Source organism: Ictidomys tridecemlineatus, chromosome 2 (assembly GCF_052094955.1).
Source record: "Ictidomys tridecemlineatus isolate mIctTri1 chromosome 2, mIctTri1.hap1, whole genome shotgun sequence".
Lineage (NCBI taxonomy): Eukaryota > Metazoa > Chordata > Mammalia > Rodentia > Sciuridae > Ictidomys > Ictidomys tridecemlineatus.
In genome coordinates this window covers 24,260,510-24,286,467 of record NC_135478.1, presented here as the reverse complement: position 1 = coordinate 24,286,467, position 25,958 = coordinate 24,260,510, and the positions used below count along the sequence as shown (strand labels likewise).

The 25,958-nt window shown below is 51.0% G+C and overlaps 1 protein-coding gene and 1 non-coding gene across 5 annotated transcripts in view; one reads left to right on the top strand and one right to left on the bottom strand.

Moving 5' to 3' along the window:
- Window positions 1–17,296, top strand: part of Dlec1 (DLEC1 cilia and flagella associated protein) — a 49,503-nt gene extending 32,207 nt beyond the window's left edge. The window contains exons 20-37 of one of the 4 annotated variants that reach the window (XM_013361243.4): window positions 2,758–2,911; window positions 3,488–3,598; window positions 4,550–4,680; window positions 5,126–5,308; window positions 6,373–6,443; window positions 6,938–7,089; window positions 8,645–8,763; window positions 9,287–9,357; window positions 11,976–12,181; window positions 12,286–12,402; window positions 12,490–12,615; window positions 12,724–12,818; window positions 13,111–13,195; window positions 13,360–13,572; window positions 15,007–15,168; window positions 16,078–16,231; window positions 16,526–16,649; window positions 16,728–17,296. In XM_013361243.4, the coding sequence (XP_013216697.1) occupies window positions 2,758–2,911; window positions 3,488–3,598; window positions 4,550–4,680; window positions 5,126–5,308; window positions 6,373–6,443; window positions 6,938–7,089; window positions 8,645–8,763; window positions 9,287–9,357; window positions 11,976–12,181; window positions 12,286–12,402; window positions 12,490–12,615; window positions 12,724–12,818; window positions 13,111–13,195; window positions 13,360–13,572; window positions 15,007–15,168; window positions 16,078–16,231; window positions 16,526–16,649; window positions 16,728–16,851 (2,398 nt within the window). In that variant the 3' untranslated portion in view covers window positions 16,852–17,296. Of the gene's footprint in view, window positions 1–2,757; window positions 2,912–3,487; window positions 3,599–4,549; window positions 4,681–5,125; window positions 5,309–6,372; window positions 6,444–6,937; window positions 7,090–8,644; window positions 8,764–9,286; window positions 9,358–11,975; window positions 12,182–12,285; window positions 12,403–12,489; window positions 12,616–12,723; window positions 12,819–13,110; window positions 13,196–13,359; window positions 13,573–15,006; window positions 15,169–16,077; window positions 16,232–16,525; window positions 16,650–16,727 lie in introns of those variants that run through there. The other 3 variants (XM_040290015.2, XM_040290013.2, XM_078038137.1) reach the window with 3 other exon arrangements.
- On the bottom strand, window positions 17,290–25,755 carry LOC101971749 (uncharacterized). Its single transcript, XR_005735855.2, has 4 exons — window positions 25,483–25,755; window positions 21,097–21,194; window positions 20,211–20,291; window positions 17,290–18,626 (listed from the first exon to the last, which is right to left on the bottom strand). It is a non-coding gene; the product is annotated as an uncharacterized LOC101971749 (transcript).
- Between the last annotated feature and the right edge of the window lie 203 nt (window positions 25,756–25,958).

The following is a 25,958-nucleotide window of genomic DNA, read 5'->3' as shown; positions in this document are numbered from 1 at the left end:
TCCATTCTCCGTGCTGCTCTCTGGTCCTCCACATCCTTAATCACTTGAGATTCTCTTTCTGGTGGCAGTCATCCTAGCATGAGAGGTGTATTTCCCTGAGGATTTAATTTGCATTTCCCTTTGGCCAGTGAACTGTGCTGAGCATCTGTTCATATACTCATAGGTCATCTGTGTCAATTTTGCACTATATTTTTGCATACAGTGCAAAAAATGGGCCCAATTTTATTCCTTTCCATGAAGTTAACCCATTATCCCAGTACCATTTCTTAAAAACACTATTCTTTACCCACTGAATTGTTTTGACACACCCCAAAAAAATCAACTGATGGACGTGTGAGGGTTTTATTTCTGGATTCTCCATTCTGTTTCACTGAACCACATGTCTGTCCTCGTGCCAGGTGCCACAGTGTGGATCACTGTGGCCTTGTAGTAAATCTGAAAACTGGGAAATATGAATTCTCCAACTTTTTTCTTTTTCAGGATTGTTTTAGCCATTCTGGATTCTTTGAATTTTCATATGATTTTATGACATCTCCATATAAATCAGTTGACTAATTTCTGTGAAAAGCCAGCTGTGGTTTCCGTAAGGGAGTGAGTAGCATCTGTAGGTCGATTTGGGGAGTGTCATCATCTTGGCAGTGTTCTCCATGAGTATTAAATGTCTTTCCACTTATGTTCTTTTTCATTTAGTTCTATGATATTTCATTGTTTTCAATTATTATATTTCTTTTATGAAATTATTTATAAATATTTTATGCTTTTTGATGCTTTTGGAAGTAGAACTATTTTCTTAACTTTGATTTCTGGTTGTTCATCACTCCTGCATAGAAACACAAATGTTCTTGCATGTTGGTCATGTATCCTGCAACCAGGCTGATCTCATTTATTCGCTCTAATATTGTTCTAAAGAGAAGGACATGTTATTTGCATAGAGATAATTTATTCTATTATTTCTTCTTTGGATTTTATTTGCTCTTTCTCTAGTTTCTTAGGTGGGAGCTGAGGCTTTTGTTTTTTTTTAATATTGGCATTCATAAATATAAATTTACCTTTGAGCATTGCTTTAGCTGCATCCTATAAGCTTTGAGATGTTGTGTTTTCAATTTCATTGACATAAAAATATTTTCTAATTTCTCTTGTGATTTTTTTCTACTTGACCCTAAATTTTTTACTTTATTTATAAGTGTGTTAATTTACAGATATATTTGTTTCTCTAATTTCTTTTTGTTGTTGATGTCTAACTGAATTGTTGTTATTGGAGAATATACTTTATATCATTACAGTCCTTTAAAGCTCACTGAAGCTCGTTTTATGAGCTATCTTGTCTTTCATTCTGGAAATGTTTTATATGCCCTAAAGAACATATGTATTCTGGCCAGGCGTGGTAGCACACACCTGTAATCCTAGTGACTTGGGAGGCTGAGGCCAGAGGATCTCGAGATCAAAGCCAGCTTCAGCAAAAAGTTAGGTGCCAAGCAACTCAGTGAGACCCTGTCTTGAAATGAATTACAAAATAGGGCTCAGTATGTGGCTTAGTGATCAAGTGCCTCTGAAATCCCTAGTTACCTCCCCTGCCAAAAAAAGAATCATATGTATTCTGCTGCTGTCGGACAAAGTACTGTGTATGTCTGTTGGGTTGTTTGGTTAATTGTACTGTTTAACTCTTTCCTTCCTTTGTAAAATTATTTTCATACAAACTTCATTTTCATATACTAAAGTTCCACCAACACAGTTTTACAGTTTCTGGCTTATATAATTGTCTTTTAAATCAGAAGGAAAGAATTTCAATAAAATAACATTTATTTTGCCCTTTATATTTACCTACATTTTATATAATGCAGTTGTATCAGTCAGGGTTCCACTAGAAATTTATTGCAAGGGTTTGGCTTATGTGACTGATTGGCCAGGCAATTCCAGAATCCATAGGGCTGGCCTGCAGGAAGCAGGAGCTGAGGCTGCTTAGCACACAAGGAATGTCTTTCTTTGGGTAATTTCATTTCAACTGATTAACTCAGGCCCAGCCAGATTATCTAGGATAATCATCTTTGCTTACCCTGGACTGACTCTGAATGTTAATCATGCTGGCAAAATACCTTCAGATGTCCATCCAGGCAGAACACCTGTTTGTTGAGCTCCTGCTCTCACCACAAGAAAAAAATTGAACAAACTGAAAATCATTGACTTCTTAGATCCATCAGAGAATTGAGGTCATAGGATACATTGCAATCCCCAAATCTGGGGAGAGAGACTAATACAGAATACACATCAGTTAACCTGAAGCAGAAGCTACTGGGGCCATCAATGGAAGGAATGCTTAAAAAAAGTAGCTTCAGCAAATTCTGGAGCTGAATGTAGACTAGCTATAGGTAGAAACTTGGAGGTGCACTAGGTTATCATGGTGGAAACTGGAAAAATTCTCTTGTTTTGCCAGAGTAGGGTGGGGAGACAAAGTGACCATTCTGGAAAAATAACCACATTAAAATAAACCTAAATTATTCTCCATATAATTTTTCTTACATCTCAGCATTTCAATTTGGAGTAATTATAAACAGTATTGTATTTTCACTCAATTCCATGTGTTCATTATGTATGTAAAAGCATGATTTGATTTTTGTGCTTTGATCTTATCCCCTATAACTTTGCTGAACTTAGTTCTAGAAGTTCTTAAAATATAGACTCCTCAGAATTTTCTGCATAGACCATCATGTCAACTGTATATAGGGGCAGTTTTATTTCTTCTGTCTCCTGGTGTTCCAGCTACCTTCCTGTGTATGCTGAGGTACAGGAGCCCCACGTATACCTGAAGAGCAGCCAGGTGGAGGTCAGCAACCTCTACATGGGGGTGTCCACAAAGTCAACCATCACGCTCGTCAACGGCACACTCCTGTTCACGCGGTTTCACTGGGGCAAGGTGAGTGAGCCTGTACCATCCAGGAGCAGTCTGCAGCCCTCAGCAACAGAGACCTATGTGGCCCCCCAAATCCCTCCCATAGCATCTGTTCAGCCTCTCTCCCTACCACAGCCTGTCCATAACTCCATAGAGCCCAGAAAAGCTTGGCTCCTCAGAGGAGCGGCCCATCTGGTCTGGCTTTGGTCCTGCCTTTAGGGAATTCCAATTCCTGCCTGAGAAGGAGTTTCTGGTGAACACAGAGCCTTCCAGTTAGCAGAGTGTGTGGCTGGCCCACACAGCTGTCAGGAGCCCAACTGTGGTTCTGCCCCATGGCTCTGAGATCTGTGGAAGATGGAGCCACATCCTTGTATATCAAAGGCGATTGCCTTCTGCTCCCCAACTCTCTGGGCCTCTCAGGGTAGCTCATTTAGTCTGTGCAACCCACTGACAGATGGTGAAGTCCCTCCAGGGTTGGGGAGGACAGAAGGAACCTTGGGACCTACTGTTGGTCTGAGTCTCAGCCAGCAGTGATCATGCTGTCTGGACTCGGGTTCCTCTGGGAGCCTCACACAACAGGGCCACCCGTGTGTCCACCAGCTCTTAGGGCACCAAGCAGCCTTCTGCACAGCAACAGTCTCTCCCAAACGTGGCCTGCTGGGCCCCAGTGAGGAGCGCCTGCTCAACTTGGAGTTGACCGTGCATACCACGGTGAGTACAGTGATATGAGAACCTGAGTGACTAAGACACCTGTCAACAGGTTGTGCTTGTGCCTCAGGGAGGTCCTGCCCCTGGCTCCTGGTCCTTGTGGGTAGGGAAGGGATTTTTTGCATTTGGGTGTAGGATCCCCATTCAAGCTGGGCCAACTTTCTAAGAACACAAGGTCAGAGAGCCTGGATGTTCTCTGAGACCCTCTGGCCCTTTTGGCACCAGCTTTAGCTTTCTCCAGACCATTCTTTGTGGCTGGGGGGTGGGGGGCGGTCCAGCTTTCCAGTTGGCCCAGAGACCTAAGGCAGAGGTGCTGTTCAAGGCAGACACTGTGCCAGATGCTGCTGAAGGAGGTGACTGGTAGCCAGGGTCAGCCCGGGGGAGGCACAGCTTTTCTCTGGAGGGGCCCAGAGGGAGACCATCTGGGTGAACATTGGTGCTTGAGCATTGTTGGATATTGCTGCACGGTTCTTGTTGGGGAAATAATTTCTTCCTTGCAAAGACTTGCAGAATCAGGTCTCAGTTTTTCGCTGGTAAACATGGGACAGTGAGCTTTCCTACACAGCTGATCCTGAGCTTCAGGATGAGACAGACCCAGGCTTAGCATGGTGCAGATCCCACTCAGGAAGTCTATTATAGTAGCAGCATCATAAAGAATGTGCAGCTCTCCAAAAGTCACTCTGAAAGGTTTTCCTTTATATGGACATGCACAGATGTTTCAGGAAGACTCAGCATGAACCTTGGGGATGGGGCCAGGCCTCTGGGGACAGGATGTGGGCCTACCGGCTGGGCTTACTAAAAGCACTCAAGAGCCCTTTCTTAGAGATGAGTCCAGACAAAGGTCAAGGCCTTCATGTTGGGCCACTCACAGAAACCACCTCTGCTGTGGAAGACCATCTGGACCCACCTCTGAAGCCCTGGGTCTGACTGAGCCCTGGATGGGTTTTCTTGTAGGAAGAATTGACAGATCTGGCTCTTCCTTGTTATGTGTCAGGAATGAAAAAGCCACTGGTCTTAGGTATCTCTGGGAAGCCCCAGGGACTGGAAGTGACCATCACGGTCTCCGTGGAGGGTTCTGATATCAGGTGAGCCCAGGGTGAGAGCAGCTTTACAAAGAACTGGCAATGTACTGAGAGTCCACTCCCACCTGATTCCTACCACTGGGAAGAGGCCATAGAGTTGTGATGGGCCCTGACCACTTGCTTCTGCAGGAGCAGACCCTTTACCCCACCCCTGTCCTCTGTGTGTCCAGGGCTACAGGCTCCTTGGGCTTTCCCATATGAGGCCCAGCAACCTAGAGACATGCCAGTCTGCCCCTAGCCAGGGACTGCCTAACAGAGTTCCAGGCCTCTGTTAGCATGGTGGGCAGACAGGAAGGCGGGGTCTGGGGGTTCCAGCTCCATGAGGAGGGGGTCGAAGATGAAGCCAGGTTTCTGGGCAGCTCCTGCACCCCTACCTAGGGTGGTTCCCTGAGTAGCTCCAAAGACCGCAGATAACATAGTGCCCATGGACATGGGGCAATGTTTTCAGGACAAAGCAGTGGCCGGGCCACCTGGAGGAGCTCCACCTAGACTTTGGATCAATGGTGCCACTGAGGACCCGTGTGAATGGCCAGATCATTCTGACCAATTGCTCCCCAATGCAGACCTCTTTCACTCTCAATTTTGACTACTTTGGGAGCCCCCCAAACAGCCTGAGCAAAAGCATCAGCCTGTAAGTCTTGTTTCCTTTGGAGGCTGTCCCCAGGGTGGGTGTGCGTAGGTGGAGTTTACCCCCTTTGTGGCTTAGGTGGCAAGAGGGTGACTGGTGTAGAAGGGGGCATCTGTGACTTTGCAGGGAGATATAGGGAAACAGGAGATGGCTTTTTGCTACTCACTTCTTCAATATTGACTGGGCCTGTGGGAAAGGCTGGGATGTGCCTCCTCCTCCTCAGCCTGGCCTGCTGACATGGCAGGCTTTTGAGATGAGGCAGGAGAGGCCACTGAATGAGGGAGAATTTTCTATGGATAGAAAGAACCAGGCAAAGATGTGGGAGTGATGACTCAAGAATGGGGAGTTTCTGGGGACATTGGATGGTGTGGCTGGGCTGATGTGGAGAAGTAAGCTGGGGAGGATGTCCAGGAGGGAAGACAAAAGGTCAGCAGAGACACTGGTCAAGGGTAGAAGCAAGACATGGAGCACTGCACCACAGATATTGGCCAAAACTACATTTTAGGACATCTTTTTTGGAGGCAGTTTGCCAGCACACACCTATGTGAGACCTCACTGCCTCATCTCTTAAAACCACTGCCATGTGCAGGAGGGAGAGTCATAAGCAGTGGATAATCCATCAGCTCTCTGCTCCAAAGGGTTAGTGTGCATCCAGCACTGGACAGAGGTCGACAGGGTGCACTGGAAATGGGTCTGTTGCAGAAGTTTGGGCAAGAGGGGGAACATTGGGATGGGTTTGCATCCTAGGTAACTAGGGCACAGCCTGGGACAAGGGATCCCTGCCCTAGAGCCCTCCTGGATTTCTTAGGGGATGATCTGTATGACTTGGGGAGTGGCCTGCAGCTGGGGATACTTTGGATGATAGAGGTGTAGTGGGGGCAAAGACCAGAGAGAGGTGAAGAAGAGACCTGACCAGCTTTTCCCTGGGAAAAGCAGGCAGTGCCACCTTCCTCTGCTGGATGCAATACTGTTTTCCATGGGGGCATGGCTCAGGTCCTGGGAAAGGCTTAGCTGTTTTGATGCCAAGTTTTTTGTTTTTTGCGTTTTTGTTGCCTCCATTTATAAAGCCCCGACTTGCCTCCTGCCCTGCTAAAGTCGGCGCGGATCCGAGAGCACTTGACCAAAAAAGAGCAGCTGGGTAAGAGCCACCAGGGTGGGGGGTGAGGGCTACGGGCTACGGGCTGCGGGCTGATGCCTGGCCAGAGTGGAGTTTCACCTGGCCTTCTGAGGATGTAGGCCAGCAGCTGCCAGAGAAGAAAACCAGGACTAGCGACCTCCTCCTCAGTATCTTTCCTAGCTAGGTCCTCAAGATGGCCATGGCTTTTCACATGACAATCTCCTACTCTTGAATGAGGTCATTTCCTTGGTAGGGCATAACCTCATGCACAGGACTTGAACTTGATTTGGGCTGCATAGTGGCTCATAAAGGAGGGCTGTTGATGAGCTCTGGACTCTCGGGAGAGAAGAGAGTTAGCCAGGCAGGACCCCAAGCTACTGGTACCTGAGCTAGCCTCCTGACCACAGAGAGGCTGTGGGGTGGCTGGTCAGGGGGAGTGCATTGGTAACTCCTGAGGGTTTGGACCTCACTCTCAACCCCAGGCTCCTGAGCCCTCATTCCTGATTCTCCCCCAGATTTTATGGAAAGCATGTTATCTTATGGGAGAGGAGTTGCATTCTTCCCCCACACTTCCAAGGGTGTGTTGGAGGCTTTCCAGCAGCTGAGCATTGACATCACAGGCTGTGCCAACATGTGGGGCGAGTACTGGGACAGCCTTATTTGCAAGGTAAGGACACACAGGCGGGCACACCCCTCTGACTTCCCTTTCTCCAACACCCAGTCCTCAGCCTCTCAAAGTTCACCAAGTTACAAGGTGATCCTACTGATCCTGGGATACCTGCCACAACTTCTGGGATGGAGGCTGGGATGTTCTAGGCAGGAGGGGTCCTCATGAGCAGTAGAACCTTCTGCACTTTTCCCCTTGAGGTGCAGAGCTGGGACCACAGTAAGGACAGAAATTAGCAGGCTATGCCATGACCCGAGACCTAGAGAAGGGAGTAAGAAATAGAGGGAATAACAGCCTCCCTTGCCTAGCTTTCTGTGCATTCCATTATTACCCCATGGGTCATTCATTTGCTCCTTCACTCAGCACACATGGAGCTCCTACTGTGTACAGGTTCCTGTGCAGTCCTTAATACTAGGGGAGATACAATGATGAAATCAATGACCAGCCAGGAGATAAGGCCTGCAAGGAGCCCCCTGGTTTACCATGGCAGGGTAAAACACACATACATTATCCTATACACCATTCTGATGTTGCATAGATTTTTGTGAACTCTTTAGTAAGTTAAACAGGCTAATTATAGTAGATATTTGCTTTAAGTTGCTTGTATCATGTATGACAAATGGTCGCTTATGTTAATACATAGTTACTAAATAACAGTAAGGGGAAAATAAAGTATTGCAAGTAGCAAAGGGTTTGAATAGGTGATTCAAAGAAAGACAAGTCCAAATAGCTAATACTTATATAAAAAAAAGTCATCACTAGTAGTTAAATAAATGTAAAGTACAATAACCACAAAATACTGGTTTGTGTCAGATTAGCAAGGTTTGAAAGCTATTGGTGAGGTATGGGGAAAGGGAACGTCTTAGCCTGGTGGGTCCAGAGGTAGGGAATGCCTCCGGCCTTTGGGAGCACTTGGGGCTGTGCCATGTCCAAATTTAAAGGGTCTCCAAGAACACATCTGTAGATTATGTACAAATGACTTCACAATAAGCTGCTTTTCTTTTCAGCATTATTTGTAATGGCAGGGAGGAAACAAATATGGATTTGTGTCCATCTATAAAAGACTGGATAAGCCATTGGGCTGCTTCCCTACAGTGGAATTCTGCAAAGCCTAGCCTATGATATCATGAATCTGTTTTAGTAAAATTATATCATTAAGAGAAAAGAAGGTTATTAAAGAACAACCTGTCTGGCATGCTGCCCACCTGTATCTGTCTTAATGGACACAAAGGAAGGGTGGATGGATACATGCTAAGATGGTGGCAGTGAGTCCAGCAGGGGGAGAATTATGGGTGATTAGTACACTGTTTTTTCCCCAGAAATGAGCATTTATTACTTTTAAGTAACAGAGAAGAATAATGTTTTTTTCCCCTTTAAAAGTTAACAGAGATTTGTGCAGATAGAGGCTGGCAGAGCCCAGGCTGGGGCTGTCTGGGGAAGGAGTCAGTGGGAAATGAGGCTGGGCCAAGCCAGGACCAAGCTGTGGGGTGCTTGAGGTGGTTGGAGGGAATGCAGGGGCAGCTGGTAACAGGGGTGACAAAGGGTGTATTTGCAGGTGGGAGACCTGCCACCAGCAGTCATCCCAGTGCACATGGCAGTGGTGGGCTGCCCCATCAGCTCCCAGCGGACCACCTCTTACATGGCTGACAAGTCACAGAAGGAGCCCATCATCAGGTGCCCTACCCTTGCCCTGATCCTCTGCTCCCTGGTGGTTCCCCAAACTCTCCAACCTCCAGCTTGGGCTTCCCATCTACCTCAGTGTTCTCCATATGGCCTAAAGCTACCTGGTGCCACCTACAAGGGGTCCCAGGTTAGGTTATTCCTGGGGGAAAAGAGGCCTTAGGAGACGTGGCCACCACTTTTGGGTCTCTGAGGGGCTTTGGGTTGAGGGGCAGAAGTAGTGAGTAGTCCGTGTAACTCAAGGTCAGTACCAGACCTGGGGCTGCTCAAACAGATGAGCTGGGATCAGCATAATTCAGGGGACAGGGAATGGATTTTCAGAGCAGTGAGGTGCCCCAGGTTACAGGCCCTCAACCAGTGCACAGGGAAGGCCTCCAGCCCTGGGTCTCAGTGTCACCAAGGTGAGGACAGACCACTGTGGATCTCCTGGTCCTTATCTCGCACTTCTCTCTGCAGTATTCCTGCCTGCCAGGTGTATGCCGGCTGTGGCTTGTTCAGTCCTATCTCTTGCCTCCAGGTTTGGGACCCAGGTCTCTGGAGGAGACACAATCACACGGAAACTTCGCCTGAATAACTCCAGCCCCTGTGGTGAGATGATTGTGAGATAAATTGGGGAGGTGCTCTTGGAAGCTGATGGCCCCAAACAGGATGTGGGGGCCTGTGGTTACCGGGGGAGGTCCACAGGGATCAAGAGGGAGAGTTGACCATGGCAGTCCAGGGTTGCCAGAGAGTGCCTCTCCCATCATCGAGTACGGGATCTGCTCTTGTCTAGCCTTGGGTCTCCTAGTATCAAAGGAGCCACAGAGCCTTGCTGTCATCAGGGTTGCTGGGCCTAGGGCTACTTCCAGGGGACCCCGTTGCTCATTCCTTCAGCCGGCAGGACCTGCACTCTATCCAGGATCTGAGCAAGAAGTTGGGGATACAAAAGGCACAAGACAGCAGGGTCTCTGCCTAGGGTCCCGTCCTGTGGGTGTGACTGTGCATGGAGGCTAGTGCCTGAGGATCAAGGGGCCTGCATGTCCCCTAGGAGGGGCACTTAGGCTGAGTCTGGAGGGAAAATAAGCCAGCATTGCTTGGGGCAGTGAGTGATGACAGAGTATTCTGTGCTACCAGAAGAGCTATGGGCAGCTCAGAGACTTGAGGGAGACAGCAGGATCAGCCTGGCCTCAGTGAGTCCCCTGGGGAGGCATCCCCAGGCTGACCCCCCTGGGCAGAATGAGCCCGTGTCAGGTGGCAGGACTTGCCACTATCATAGCTAAGCTGCCCAGGCAATCTCAGGAAGGCATGGCCACAGGAGAGGGCCCTGCTCTAGGACAGATCTCTGCAGTTCTGGAAGTGTTGGCAGTCTCTCCTCTCCCCACATTCTAAGTCAATGTCTCCTTGTATTCTCAGTTGTTTTTCTTTATGCTTTTAGCTGCTATATTGGTTGGTGCATTTAGACACTGGATATTCTTCTCAAATTGAGTCTTGTCATTTGTATTGTTCCTCTGACTCCTTTATGGAACACTGCTGGCTAAATTCCATGTTACTTTCTTTTGCTCTCCTTGGTGTCTTCTCATAGGCATTTACCTGGGGTTTCCTTGCCCACTCTTCCATTGTCACCCTTTATGACTTTGTTTCTGGTGAACAGTAGACAGCTGAGGTGTTTTTTTTTTTTTTTAAACACCCTGACATTCTCAATGTTTGAATGGGAAAAGTTAGTCAATCCATATAATTCTTCCATCTCATTTTAAGATTTATTTTGCTTTCTATTTGTTTTTCAGTTCCTTTTTTTTTTTGTGGCCTTTGTCTATCTTCCCTCTTTACTTTGGGCTTTCTTTTCAGCTTCCCTTCCCTCTGGTGGTTCCTCCCTTTCCTTGGGCTCATAATCACGTGCACATTTTTCTATTTCTACCTGGAAGATTGTCCACTGGACTTCAGAGTTGTGGTGTTCTTGGTAAGAGGCAGGTGCTAAGTTGATAGTAAACATAAGAAACAAGCTCAGGAGCCTTGGGTGTGTGTCCACTGGGTATTCACCAGGGCCCAACCCAGTGTCTAGCATTATAAGTTCTAATAAATCAAATGCTAATGGGGAATGGGTGAGAGATGAGAGGGAGGAGGTGGCAGTGTGGGTAATTGGTCTTATCAGCTTTCTGTGAAGGGGAAAAGGGGGAACTGAGGAGGGGGGCTGCCAGAGGGAAGCTTGTTCATGATGGTGGACCTGAACTTGTTTCAGTGCTGTCAAAAAAATAGCAAGATGTAGAGCTGGGCACAGTGGCATACGCCTGTAATCCCAGCAACTCAAGAGGCTGAGGCAGGAGGATCGTGAGTGCAAACCCAGCCTCAGCAAGAGCAAGGTGCTAAGCAACTCAGTGAGACCCTGTATCTAAATAAAATACAAAATAGGGCTGGGGATGTGGCTCAGTGCCGATGAGTTTGGTTATACAGAGGAGAGGGGGTACTGGACATGGCAGGCCCCTAAGAAAGGGGGTCAGGGGTAGGGCTGAAGGCAGGAAGAGGGGAGGATGGGACAGAGGCAGATAGACACGTAATGTGGGAACAGGTCTTCAGGGAACTTCTGGGAGATGAGGTAGGGCATCAGGGATGCAGATGGAAGTGTTAGGGACATCTTGATATTGTCATGGTTGGGAAGGAAGGCAATGTGGGGACCCAGTTTAGGTTGGGGACAAATCTACACAAGTGGCAATCTCTTTAGCTTAGAGACTTTCTCCATCGTGCCCAAGAGAACGGTGCAGTGCAGTTCATTGAGGGCTGGGCTAGGTGAGTGGGAGGATGGGGGAGCAAAGGAAGACATGAGGTTGCCAGCAAGGCAGAGGCTGAATGGAGGCCCCCAGAGACTAACCTGGCCGGGGAAGGAAGTAACAGCAAACATAGGCTGAGAGTCGGGGAGGGAGAGAAGGTAGAGGACACGGGGGTTGGAGGGCCCATCCTGACAGCAAACAGGCCAGAGAGAGAGGAAGCCGTGGTGAGAGCGGAGTGTCATACAGGTGGAGCTGGAAGTGTGGTCGTGAAGGCTTCAGATGATTGGACCAGATGGCATAAGTCTGTAAAGGCTATTTTTTTTAAAACAAGAATTGCCTGAAGGTGGCATTAGAAAGACAGTGAGGCCCCCTCCACCATGGGCATGGGAGAACAGAAAGGTGGAGGCCCCAAGGAGACCATCGGCGCCTCCCTTATTCCTTGCCCTCTCCCTATGTGTGCCCTAGACATTCGCCTAGACTGGGTCACCTATGTTCCAGAAGATAAGGAGGATAAGCTGGTGGACCTGCTAGTGTTTTATGGACCACCATTCCCACTGCGGGATCAAGCTGGAAATGAGATTGTGTACCCTGAGACCCCCGAGAGCAGCAGCTTACCCTGGTCCCCAAGCCCCTCCAGCATGTCCGAGTCCAGCCATGCAGCTGCTTTTCCAGTGAGCAGGGCTGTGGGGGCAGGGGAGCTGGCCACTCAGGGTTGCTGAGATACAGCCCAGGGGCCTGCTGAGCCTGTATAAGCTTCAGCTACTCTTGGTGACAGGTAGAGGCCTACTCCAATGCCAGCAACAGGGCTGCAGCACAGATCATCTCAGTTGTCCTGCAGGAGCATGAGGGGGTGCCCTCCGACCTCCCCTACTGTATCAGACCCCAGCAGGTGGTGAGTCCAGGTGGACCTGTCTCTGGGGGTCTGCCCTGGCCTCCCAGCAGGCACAGGGCAGTGCTGAGGCTGCTGTGTCCATGCCAGGTGGTCCCTGCTGGGGGAAGTAGCACCATCTACATCTCCTTCACACCTCCGGTGCTCAGCTCCGACATCCAGCAGAAGGTGGAGTGTACTGGCTACGCCCTGGGTTTCATGAGCTTGGACAATGAGGTGAACGTCCTGGGGTGGGGACCATAGACACTGCCTCTCTCCTGGGTGGCACAGTGCTGTTCAGTCCAGGGACCACCAGGGTGATCAACGGTTGATTGGGCTCTGTAGGTAGAAAGAGAGATTCCCGGGAGGAGGCGTCGACTGCAGCACTTTGCTGTGGAACCCCTGAGACTGGACCTGCATGGGCACGTGAGGCGTGCGCAGTGAGTGCTGGGTGGTCCCCTCTCCATCCCCCTATGGGGACACCTTCACCATCTCTGGTGAGGCCAGTCAGGGTTATTGGAGTCAAAGGACAAAACTAATTCTTGGGCTCCTAGAGTAGAACACTCCATGAGAAAGCTTCCACCAGGCTGACCCACCTCCTGCTGGGGGCTGAGGGGAGGAGAATCCAGCAGGGAAGCCCAGAGAAAGGCTGGCTAGAGACCAAGTGAGCAGAGGGGACAGCCAGGAGGCCCCAGATGCCTGGCTGCCCCAGCAGTGTCTATCGCTGGGCAGACTAAGCGTGGAGCTGGACAGCAGCGGCAACTTGGAGTTCTGGTGCCAGGCCAGCGACCTCATCCCCGAGCAGCCCTGCTCTGCAGTAAGTGCTGCTTCCCCGCCCCTGGCCCTGCCAATTGACCTGAACCTCCAAGGTACCTAGGGGCCCTGCTGGGGCACAGGCCTTCTGTCCTGAATCCCCTCCCCAGAGCCACAGGACTGAGAGGGTGAGATGAACCCCAGCTCCCCTCTTCTGTGGCCACCCAGGTGCTGAGTGAGCTGCTGACCACCCGCCACCTGAAGCTGATCAACACTACAGAAATACCACAGTACTTCTGGCTTCTGGTCTCCAGGCCCTTCTTTGTTTCTCAAGGCCAGGCTCCTTGGGACCACAGAGCTGGCTCTGGCCAGGAGCACGAGTCTGAGGAGACAGCTGCAGGGAGCAAGCAGATGGAGCTCCGGCCACAGGAGAACATGCTGGTCAGTAGAGGAGTGCGTGGCTCTGGTCTCTCTGTACATGCTCACACTGCCCAGACAGCACCTGCACACCATCCCAGGCACACACACTCTGCAGAGGGGGCTTTCACATGTGTGGAGGGACTGGTCAGAGTGTACCGGCCACACAAGTTCTACAGTCTCACCCAGGCCTCCCCCACTGCCTGGTGGGGGCCCATGCGTTCCTCCTCCCCTTCACACTCAGACTCCCTTCTCATATGCCCTCACTCAAGGGTTTGTGCCCCCCAAGAACCTTCTCCCAGAGGTAGAGGAGCCAGACACAGATCTGCAAAATGGTGGGTAAGCTCCTATATCATTTTGCCTTGGTTCCTCCTTCTGGGGCTACATGGAGGGGAGAAGGGGAGACCAGAGCACAGCTAGAGGTCCCTTTTGCTGGGGTTCCCCCAAGAGACTCTGGGTTTAGGTATTTTAAACCCTCGGGCAGCTTGGAGGAGGCCCCATGGCTCCCAGGGAAAAGACATCACATGGTGGCACTGCCCTTCACCCTCTGTGTGTAGATAATGCTCGGGCATCTGGCTCCGGACCAGAACTCTCCTCTCAGTTTTAGACCCAAACTCAGACTGTAAAACTGAATTCCTCATAACCCTCCAGACCCTGTCCTGCTCCAAACATGTGCCTTCTCATCTCAGCAAATACTACCTGCCCCCTAGTGCCTAGATCAGAGCTCTGTCTCCTCCTCCTCAAACCAACTGCCAAGCCCCTTGGATGCCCCTAACTCTCGGTGCTTCTCACTTGTCCACACCTCTACATGCATGTGTTGTTCTATAACAATTATTTCCAAGCCTAGCAGTACATCAATGGCCTTTAGAAATCTTGTTAAACATACAAGCTCTCAGGCTCTACTTTCAGAGATGTCACGATCTCAGCTAAGACCCAAGAATCTATGTGTAACAAATGCCTCAGTCAATGCTTATGAGCTAGCACATGGAACTATCTGGGAGCCAGGAGTCCAAGCCCCATCCTGTTGGCCCAAGTTCGGTCTCAGCCACCTGACTGCTGTCCTCAGCCACTTATGTTCCTGCAGCCCACCTCCCACTAGCAGCCAGAGTGACCTTGTGGAAGGCAAAGCTGACTTGGACACACCCCTGCTTCAAACCCATTACATGCCCCTCACTATCCTCAGGATAAAGGCAAAGTCCTTCCTTGGTCTACAGATGGCCAGAACCCAGCTCTGATCAAGGGCAGTTTGCTTATTGTCCTTCTACTCTAGCCTCTGACTGTGGAGGGCACCAACAGGGTGCTGGGCACAGCACTGGTACAGGGAATAGATGTGCCAGGGAGGGGTGCTGTGAAGCTGTTTGTTGGGAAGCCTGGGTCAGTCTGGGCCCTGTAGGCTGCAGGGACGTTGTTGGGCCTTCAGAGGCTTGGGGGAGCCAGTGCCTGTCCATGTCCATACAGGTGGATGTGTCCTTCTCACTCTCCCTGGAGCTGCTCTCCTACCAGAAGCTCCCGACCGACCAGATGCTACCTGGAGTGGATATCCAGCAGAGCACAAGTGGAGAGAAAGAGATGGTGTTTACTCAGGATCTGCTCCTGGAGTTCACCAATCAGACCACACAGGCTAGTCCCAGGAGGGCTCCTTGAGACGGGGGGAGAGTAAGACTAGCTGAGAGCTATTCCCTAGAGTGAGGAAGATATCACCAGGCAGGGCCTTCATATGAGGAGTCCTGGCCCCTGTCCTGAGGACACAGTCTGCCTGGAAGAGGCCCTGTGCAAGGAGAGTCCTCATCCTCACCTGTTTCAGGAGCTGAGTCAGGTGAGGGGCTGGAGGATGGGAAATGAGGGAAGGCTCCCTGGAAGAGGTGACAGGTGAAGCCTGTGAAAGGAAACCATACAGGTCAAGAAAATGGACAAGTGGGTGGGACATGAGCACCTGAGGCAGTTGTGAAGGATGACGCTCAGGCTCCATGGGGCTCCACTGGCCAGAAGGTCATGGGCCATGATGTGGAACAGAGGGGAGCAGGGAGCTGAACTGGGGCTGTGGGTCAGGTATAAGAAGGAACAGAGGCAAAGCAGGGGAGCTGGAGCACTGCTGCCCAGAGCGAAGTGGCTTGCTGGGGCTGACAGTGCAGCAGGGGTTGCTAAGGTGCCCTGGCAGGCAGGGCAGGGGTGGAGAACCTGAAGGTCAGGGCTGAGGCAGGATGGCCCAGGATCTGAGACTGAAGACTGGGGAGGGAGGAAGAGTGAAGGAAAGAGGCTGACCTCCATGGGAGCAAGGCTGGCACCAATGGAAAGGACAGCAGAGGGCACTGTTCTGGCCTGTCGCTGTGCAGAATCTCACCAGCAACTCCTGGCTTATGATGACAGTGCCAGCCCCCTGCTGCCCACTGTGCTGCTATCACTGCTCTGCTCAGAAGCGTTGGTGCTCATGGGGCATCAGGGTTCCATGTGATCCAGTGACCCTGGCTCAGACCCCACTATAATGGGCAAGGTCACTCCATTCCCATCAAGTCAAAATCTGTTCCCCAGGTTGTGCCCCTGCGGGCCATTGTGACTGTGCCTGAGCTGCAGCTGTCCAGCAGCTGGGTGGACTTTGGAACCTGCTTTGTGAACCAGCAGACATCCCGGGAGATCTACCTGATGAACCTCAGCAGCTGCCGGAGCTACTGGGCTGTGCTGATGGGTATGTTGGGCCTCACACCTGCTCACTGTTCCCAGGTGGAGCTGGGTAAAACCTATCCCTCCCACTATCTGTGTCCTGTCCCTTTAGACTGGCATTTCTGGGCTCATATCACTTGGAATTTCTAGAGACAGACAGTCCTCTAAACCTGTGACCCCAGGTTTCCCTGTCCTGGGGCATTGGCAAGACCAGAGGTGAATCTTGAGAGGATGGGCTGACCTGAGACAAGTAAAGGCTTCCAGGACAAAACACGGAGCTGCCTGTGCCCATGTGTGTCTTCCCTTCCCCTTGATGCAGGTCATCAGAGTGCCACCAAGGAGGCTAAAGACTTTGTTGTCTCCCCAAGCAGTGGGTTGCTGGAGGCACGACCCACCAATGCGCCCCCAACCTCCATCACACTTGAGGTGTTCTTCACTCCCAGGTACAGCTCCTCCCCACCTTCTGGCACTATCCACAGGGCTGGGAGGCCCTGCATATCTCAGCCCCTCCTCTTCCACAGGAGCAATGAGCTGTATGAATCCACGATGGTGGTCGAAGGCATGCTGGGAGAGAAGTCCTGTGCCCTGCGGCTCCGGGGCCAAGGCTCTTACGATGAGACATTCATGGAAACTCACCAGCTCTGAGGCTCACCCCACCCCTTAGCCCCAGACTTAGCTTAAGGAACGAGATGGCACAGGTTGATGAACAGGTTTGTGGGGCAGGGACATGGACTGAGGATTTCTAAACAGCTCTTGGGATGGAGGAGCCCCGCCCACTCTGAGGCAAAGGTCTTGCCTTAGCTTTGGGGACTTACAATGTAGTGCCTGACACAAAAGAGGTCACACCAATGTGGAGATCATAGCAGTTCAGACTCAGATGGAGAGCACAGAAGTCCCCCAGGGAAAACACAACCCACCAAGATAAGATAACACACGATTGATTATACCATTGTCCCCTCCTCATTCATGAGGCCACAGTTTCCTAGGATTTACATGGAGGCCTTGTGGTAAGGCCCAACACCCTGCCCCCTCCTGTACTGTGTCATCCATGTTCACAGTTTCCAAATTATTTAAAGTGCCTTCACCAGTGGCTGAATGTCCCACGTGGATTCGCTTCCCAAGAGCCACTCTCTGGCTGCCAGAGTAGGGCCGTCTGGGTAGCCTTGAGCCAGGGACTCAGTTCACAGGGTATTCAAAGACAGCAGCAGCTCCCATCCCAGTGCCAGTGCACATGGATACCACTCCATACGCCCTGGGAAAGGGAACTATGTTGGCTGGGCACAGGCACTCTGGGAAGAGGCCCAACCCCCTGTCCAGAGGATACAAAAAACCAGAAGACCAGATCTTGGATATTCAGTCCCCCGACTATGCACCTTGGCATCACAGTGGCAGCTGCACTCTGTAGGCCAGAAGCCCTTTCAAGGCTGACCCTCAGGGACAATAGAGATCATTCCCTATATGCCCAGTTCAAAGTACATATTGACCTCCCCAAGCTACCACCCTTTGAAGCCCCAGCTCAGCATCCCCCATGACACCCCAAGGGGAACCGCCTTACCTCTTCCCACAGCACTTTAACTCATTCAGCAGCTGATTTCCTGTCATGCCCCAGTGCAGCCCAGGGGGTGGCCTGGGGCCACTGCTCCTCCCAGAGGGTTCACCTTCTCGGGGGGGAATTCCTAGATTTTCCACACAGTAAACCACCTGGACATGCTGACCCCCTCCTCTGCATGGCTTGTCCATTGGCTCCCACTAGGTGCCCAGGGACCAGGCAATGGGAAGACTAAGATTCACCTGGCCTCACTAATCTCAAAGATGTCCACATCATTCATTGTCAGCCCTGGAGGTGAGGTTCAGACCTGGGCAGGCATCCTCCAGGCCAGTAAGGCAGCAGCTGCCCCATCACTCACCTGGCTAGAGTTTCCTAGGGAGAAAGAGTTGGGGTGAGGAGGATCAGAGCAGAGGAGAACCAGCCCACTATGGCAGACATGCAACTTTAGCCTACTAAATGATGCCCATGAGCAGGCATCCAGGTCTTCTCAGACCTCCACCCATGCACAGGCCCACAATTGCCTAGTGTGCTGTCACATCAGACAGGTGAGTGGGTCTCAGCTACAGGTCACAAAGGCCTTGGGTATGGAATGCCAGCCCACCCCAACTTCACTCTGCAGCACTTGCAGTTCTATCCCCAGTACTCACCCCCAGCAGCAGGGCATGAGGGGACCCACGTCTAGGGTCTGAAGGAGCCACTTCTCCAAGGCTGTAGGAATGGCATATGTAGGTCCAATGTCCATGACATCAGAGGGGACTCCAACCTGCATAGGGCCTCAGGACTCCGAGGATGGGGAGGCCCAACTCTTCTGCCTTGGACCTCTGGGCCAAGAGGATGGCAGCTGCGCCATCGCTCACCTGACTAGAGTTTCCTAGGGAGAAAGAGTTGGGATGAGGAGGGATCAGAGCAGAGGAGAACCAGCCCACTGTGGCAGATATGCAACTTTAGCCTACTAAATCTGGGGACATGTCTGGTCCTACGGGACATCTGAGGGACTGGCTAGAGGTCCTCAGGAAATGCTGCCCGAGGGAGGGGAGGATGTCTGGGGCCATCCAGAGTCTTCTTTGCTATCAACCCAGGCTGCCATCAGGGGTTGCCAAAGGACCTGGTCTGCCCCAGACTCCAGAGCAGAACAGCCAGCCTAGTAGCAGTCCCTGGTGGAGCCGCTATCCTTGAAAGCAGGCTTCAGTTTGGCCAGGCCCTCCATGGTGGTGTTGGGGCGGATTCCCTCATCCTGGGACACAGTGATGTTCCTCTTGATGCCCTTGTCATCGTGGATGGTGGTGGTCACAGGCACAATCTCAGCGTGGAAACAGCCCTTGCTCTGGGCTCTTGTTGCCCTGCCAGCAGCAGGCAGCCAGGCTCTCCTGGAGCTCCCTTCCTCCTGTCCTCACTCTAGCCCATTGTGGCAGACATGCAACCTCAGCCTGCTAAATCCAGAGACATGTCTGGTCCTAGGGGACAGTGGAGAGACTGTCTAGAGGTCCTGAGGACAACCCTGTCCTGTGGGGAGAGAGCCTTGCTGTGGCCATCCAGAGCCTCCTTTGCTATTAACCCAGGGTGTCCACATCCTGGCTGATTCCAAACTTGGGAGAAGGGAGCTTGCAGGTGATTTTGCTTCTTAGAGCCCTTTGCCCAAGACTCAGCCTGTCAGTTGCCTCTGCTAGTCTGAGGCTGGAGCCCCAGGAAATTTGTGATGGCTTCTGCTAGCTTTCCAGAGTGACCCCAACATCTGAATTTCACCCTTTCCTGATTCCACAAATCTAAAGTGACACATCCTAATTTCTGTGATGTCTTTTCCAATTCAAACAGTTGAACCCTGAGGTACTTTAGGGTTACCCTTGCAGCCCTATGCAAACTATACCACCTAGGGGCATTTCAATAGTAGGAACCCAGAGCTTCCAGCAAAGCCCACAAGGCAACCTGACCCAAGAGGCTAACAGTCCCTCTCTTGGAGAAACCCACCTGGACCAGGCACAACTCCATCTTTTCTGTCCCTTCCCTCTATGGTCAATACTGGCTGATCTAGCTTGCTGTTGCCCAGAGGCTAAGCCTGACATTTTTGTGACATCAGTTCAAACCCAGGCCTACTCCAGAAGCTCGTGTGTCTAGTCCACAGAATCACTGTCCTCACACTCCAAGCCTCCAGGAAGCCTCTGGATACCATGTCCAGTCCCTAAGCCAGAGTCAGGTTGGAGTCATGGCCCTCCTTACGTTTCAAAGAACAGAGGTGGAACTGAGGCTTAGGTAGGGAGAAGGCACTCAGTCTGGGACAGTGAACGGCCACCAGTTCAGAATGGTACTGTGCCCTTTCTGTTCCCACCTAGGAGGTATGAGGCTTGCAAAACCCTCATTCACAGCTGTACCCTTGGGACAAGTCCATCTCAGAACACTCAGCATGGCCTCACAGTCTCACCTTCTAGCTCTTTCAAGGTCCCACCCCAGCAACACTCACTTCTGCTGGAAGGCCACGGCAAAAGTGTCTTGTTTCTCCCTTGAAACACCAAACCACTCAGCCACGTTCTCCGAGGTTATCCTAGGACACAAACAGCACACTAATTGGAGATGGTTTGGGGGCCAAGGCCAGGCTGTAACACTGTTTTTATACTAGGCCCATGGGACTAAAGGTGGGGAGGGCTGGTCCATGCCACAGAGACAATAGTAAGTATTCTAGAGGTGGCACTCTTTTCCCCAGCATGGGCATGGAATAGATAGGGAGTCACCCTGCTGGCCAGACTCTCTTCCAAGAGGGAGGGTAGGCTGCATGCAGGGCAGAGCAGAAGAGAGCGTGTTCCCTGGTGAGTTGCTTCAGCTGAAGAAGAGATTCAAGGGGTTTGTTGGGGCTCCCTATGGCCAGCTTCTACTAAGGTCTCCAGGTTGCCCTTGGAGGTACTATATGTGATCAATTCCAAGACACAATACAAACCTCAACCTCCTCGTACATCCATGGGAACCAGGCCTCCCTGCCCACAGGCCCTGCAGATGGCCCCAGCTCAGTGGCACTGGCTGCTGACCAAGGTGCTGGACTGATGCAGCACACATCACAGGTTGCATGTGACAGGCCCCAAGGTCCCTCACCAGCATGTTCAGGGATCAGAAGCTCCCCGCAGTCAACATTCTAGGATCCCATGGTTTCAGGAGATGGCTGTCATTGTCCTACTTGTGATTAAGCACTCGGAGGGGGTATGATAAAATGGGCTATATGTGGAAACAGAAGACTCAAGGGCCTCAGGGACAGGAAATCATAGCAGCATTGAGTTCCATGCTCAATATCATCCAAAGGAGAGAGGAAGAGGGTTGGCATTGCTAGAGATGAGGAGGAGCTGAGGATGGGCACTCACCCCAGGGGATCAGACAGTCTCTGGCCTTCTTGTTCTCCCTCACATAGGAAGCAATGTTTCCAGGGTTCAAATTCCAACCCATTGACATAAACTCCACCCTAGGAGGAGGAAACTGAGGTGAGTCAAACCAGCTAGGGTTCCAGTAGCAATGGCTGGACACTTGGCAAGATGTGGGAAGAGCCAGGGAACCCTCAGGAAGTGCAGTGCACTGTCTGGGAGCCACTTGCCAGCAAAACAGAGCTGGGGTGTTGCTGAGCCCTATTTCTACCTTTACCCCAGGACAGAGCAAAGTATTCCCAGGGACAGGCGCCTCTGTACTTTTGAACCAGTCAATTGGCAGCTCCTGAGAAAAGCATTCTAGTATCCCCCACAGTACAGGAAACACATCCAGTAAGCCCAGGCCCTGTCCTCAGGGCCCACAAATGTAGAGGAGAAAAGACAAGTCTGTACAAAGCTCACATTGAAAGACAACCTGAGCTGTACAGGCAGGGAGGTGTAACAGGCTGGGGAGATGGGGAGATGGCCAGGGTAGAGAGGTTTCTCTGAGAGGAGAAGGGAGGCAAAGGCCTCAAAAAAGATAACAGGTGATCTCGATCCAGTGTCAAAGCACTAGGCTAAACTCAAGAGGGCATTTCAAAAAGCATCAGTCACATGATAAACACCTGCTGGTTTTAGTTTGTTAAAGAATCCATTTAATCCTGTTATGAATCAATACACAGCTGAGCTACAGATCCCCTTTAATAGAGGAGTACACTGAGGTCATGAGTGGATGGAACCCAGCCTGAATCCCGATTTAGGCAGTCTTGCACCAGAGCTCATTCCCTATTAGAAAGTGCCAGGAAACAGTCCACAGAGTTTAGTACAGGTGGTTGAGTTGTGATGTGGGAATCCTCCCAGCCCCAAACCTTGGTACCCCAGCAACACAGTGCTTAAGCTGCTGGGGAATCAGATGCCCATAAGAAACTCATGAAGACTAATGCTTCAAATTACCCACACCTACACTTCCCCAGTAAGACAGGAAACCAGAGACATCAAGGGGCAGTCTGGGTTTGGCCCTTGCCCGGATCTCGGTGGTCTTTGGCTATCTAACAACTAAGACATAGGTCAGGCTAAACAAGTGAAGGTCATCTAGGATCTGGCCTGAGACCAGTGATGCTTCCTATCAATAAACATTCTATAGAGGATCTAAAAGGCAAACAGAAGCATGCAATAACTAAGGCTTGTCCCCTCCAAGGCTGCCACAGCCTCCCTCACCCTGCCTGAATAGCCCCAGCATCTCTGCCCAAATCTGCAGACACTGCCATTTGTTGCAAGCAAAGACAGAGCCATGATATGGGTAAAGGTGACAGTGGGAAATCACCAAGATCTGAACATGTCCCTCAGAAGCTGGCAGATATTTCTACCTGTGTACCAAGGTAGGAATAAGGGGACAAACACCCTAGGAAAGCAAAAAGTAATATATGGAAAACTATCCCTGGCATAAGGGAACTGAAACTGCAAATTATCTCAGAGTCCAAGTGCTATATTTTTCCAACCTGCTGTCCACTTTCTAGCCTGACAGATTTCCAAGACAGAATGCTTACAGGCCACTTTACTTTATCTGCAAGTGCTAGATGGGAGCTTTTGCTGAGCAGACAGAATTAGGGGCCATTCCTAGGCCGCATCTAGAGGGATCCACACCTTTAGCTGCCTAAAGGAACCAGGGAATGGTCCTCAAATCATGGCCTCAAAGAACTGAGCAGAGGGAAATTAGTTTGATTGTCACCATTGGTTAAGGAGCTCTGGCAGAAATAAATTCTTACCCACAGGCCTAGCCAATGTCATAAAACCCATTTCTGATACCACCTGCAACAAAAGCATTTCATAGCCATCCTTGACCAAGGTCTGTCTTAGGAGCAGCAGAGCCCCTGTCCCACCTGCTTTCTAGGTGCCACTCAGCCCCAGAAACAGGACACAGGAGTGTCCTGAAGAGCTTGGAGCAGTGGCGAGGGAAGCTCCTGAATTTTTTCTGTGCTCAGAGTCCTCTCAGAAATGCTTACTGATGGTCCAGGAGATAGCAATATCACTGTCCCTAGTGGTCAGGGGCAGAAAGCCCAGGCCTGGTCAAGGGCACCACCCAGTCCCAACTTATCAGCTATGTTGGCCACTGCCTACAGCCCTGATGAGCACTATCTGTTGATGGTGGACAGAGGCACAGTCTCTGGGATGCCACTGAAACACAAAATGAAAGGCACAGTCAAACCCCTGTACTGCCAGGCTCTCATGGAAAGCAAGTCTGTGCTCCTGGGCCATGTGACTGCTCCCATCAAAGGTCACAAAAATCTGGGGAACAATCTAGTAGCCCTGCACCCATATCAGGTCAGATCCATATGCTGTCTCTACAGGTGCATGCTCCTCAGGACCAACACAAGCATATGACCTTCCATCCTATGTTTCTCCTCAATCCAATCCAAGGCAGAGAAGTCCATTTGGGCCATGAGGATCTTTTTCTCCCTCTGAAGATTCAACAGTGACAACTACCTATCTCTGTTTCCCCCAGAGAACAGAGCAGTGGACTTGTTCTTGGGACAGGCCACCAGAGCAAAAGCCATATCTCAAATATGAGGCCAGCGTCCATCCCTACCCTTCCTAGTAACCACATAGTTTTTCATATTCTATTCACTCTCCAGAAAGAGACGATCAGGGCTTCTCTTGGGTTCCCCTGACCCAGAGTCCTCCCCATCTCCCAGACTCTGCTGATGAGATAGATCTGGAGTTCCCAGCTTGCTCAACTAGCAAAAGAAGCAATGTCACCATTCAGGGTGTTCATGTGGTCATTTACCTGTCAAAGGAAGATAGAGTCTAATTTAAAGCAAAAGTCAATTTTGGCTATAATTAGTCCACAGAGAACCTTTGCTCCACTCCCAGAAGTGAAGTGTCTTGGCTCTCAGCAAAGAAACACCCCCCTCCCCAATGTAGGGGAAATGTTGGGTCCAAAGACTAGGATTAGGATCCCAAGCACTCTGGTTGCCCTGACATCTTTTGACATCTGGTGTCCAACCTCATCTCCACTTGCCACAGGCCAAGTCCCCTCGAGCCAGGACCCACTCAAGAATTACAATGACCAACACAGAGCTAGAAGTAGAAAAGATTACCTCAGAAACTGGGCAATCTGGGCCATGATGGCTCCACTTCCAGGCTGAAGCACATTTCCTATTCAGGGGAAAATGCCTTTATCTAGAGTCAACAGTTGTATTAAAGAGAGGACATTTCAGATCGTTCTTCAGAATTGTTAGCCCTTGGCAGGCTCCTCTGAGGCTCTGGAATTTCAGGGTCTGCAGCAGGGGGAGCCAGACACACAACAGCCTGTTCAGATCATATATGGACCCCTGTGCCGGAAGGTCCCAAGCTCACTTGCCCATGCACCCTACTCTTCAAAATCAGCACAGGCTGGGCAGGTGACTTGCCCTTCCACATAACATGGAAGACATGAGGGAAAGAGCAATGCAAACCTTGAAGTCCAATAGCGTTGGCCCTTAGGCAAAGGAAATGAGATTCTGAAAATGTACACTTCCCTGAGTATCCTCTCTCCAGGCCCTGCTGTCACTACAGAAGAAAAATAGTTCCATCCTAAGTGAGGCACACAGTGTCCTGTATTGTCTTTTATTACATTTCAAGGGAAGAGGTGGAGTGGGAAACTGGATTGGAGCACAGGTTGAGGCCCCATGTTCAATTTCTAACTCTGTTGCAAATGCACAGCCCCCACTCTCTCCATTTGTAAATCAGTGCTGAACTTGATGTTTTTGACGTTCCCTCATCTCTGTCCTGGAATAGACAGGATCTAGGGTGCATAGAGAACCCTGGTCTCAAGCCTCCTGGTACCCTCAGGTGCTAGAATTTCTGCACTTGGGATACCTACTTTCCTCATTAAGTAGAGTACTCATTAAGTAGAATGAATGCACGTGGAGGAGGTTTAAAGTGTTTAGGGTTGAAATAGTTGTAGACTGGCTCTCAGGAGATCATATTGAAGTTAATGGACTCCATAGTTCCCTTCAGTGACAACTAGGGGACTAGAGGCATGGAAGCAGGACTTTAGAGGGATGAGAAGACCCGGAGGCCCCTGCGCAGGGCCTGGGTGGTGCACTCCCCTAACGAGATGTCCCCCAACTGCTCAGGCCTCAGCTTTACGTCCTGGAGAACTGCGGTCAAGACGGCAGACAGAAGCTCATCTTGGGTGGTGTCCTGCAGAGGCAGGTAAAGCTGCGGTGAGCTTGGCTTGTGATACCTCACGCAGAAAAAGCGACTGCAGCTCACCTGCCGACTGCTTCCGGCCCCCGCCCCCAGGAAAATATGACGGAACCCGAGACCCAGCGTCTCACCCCAGGGGCCAACCCCCGGGGGCCTCACCTTGAAGACGCGGCGGCTCGCTTTGCCAAGGGCCGTGCGCCGTCCGTGCACCACCACCACGTCCTCGGCCGAGGCTTGCCTGAAGTTACCAAAGCGGCCTGTAGCGCGGGACCCGACTCGGGCCGGTCGGTGAGGTGGTCCTGAACTACCTGCAGCCTCAAATTCACGCCGCTGAGACCCGCAGAGCAGTTTGAAATCGGCGCGCAGTTGGAATCAAACCCTCTGCACCTCGGAGCGCAAGTTCCACTCAGTCTTGGAAGCCCCAACACCGCCCACAGCCCGCCCTCCAAAGGTTCCGCCCACCCAATCTCAGCCAACCAGAAGGAGCGTAACTTGAGGACACGCCCACCCCAGCCACTCTTACCTCAGACCCCAAACGTACCGCGCGGGGCCGTTCTTACCTCTCACAAAGTCCGGGCCTCCGTGGGCTACCCAGACCAATCAAGAAGCGGTTCTTTCTGGAGTCCCGCCCACAA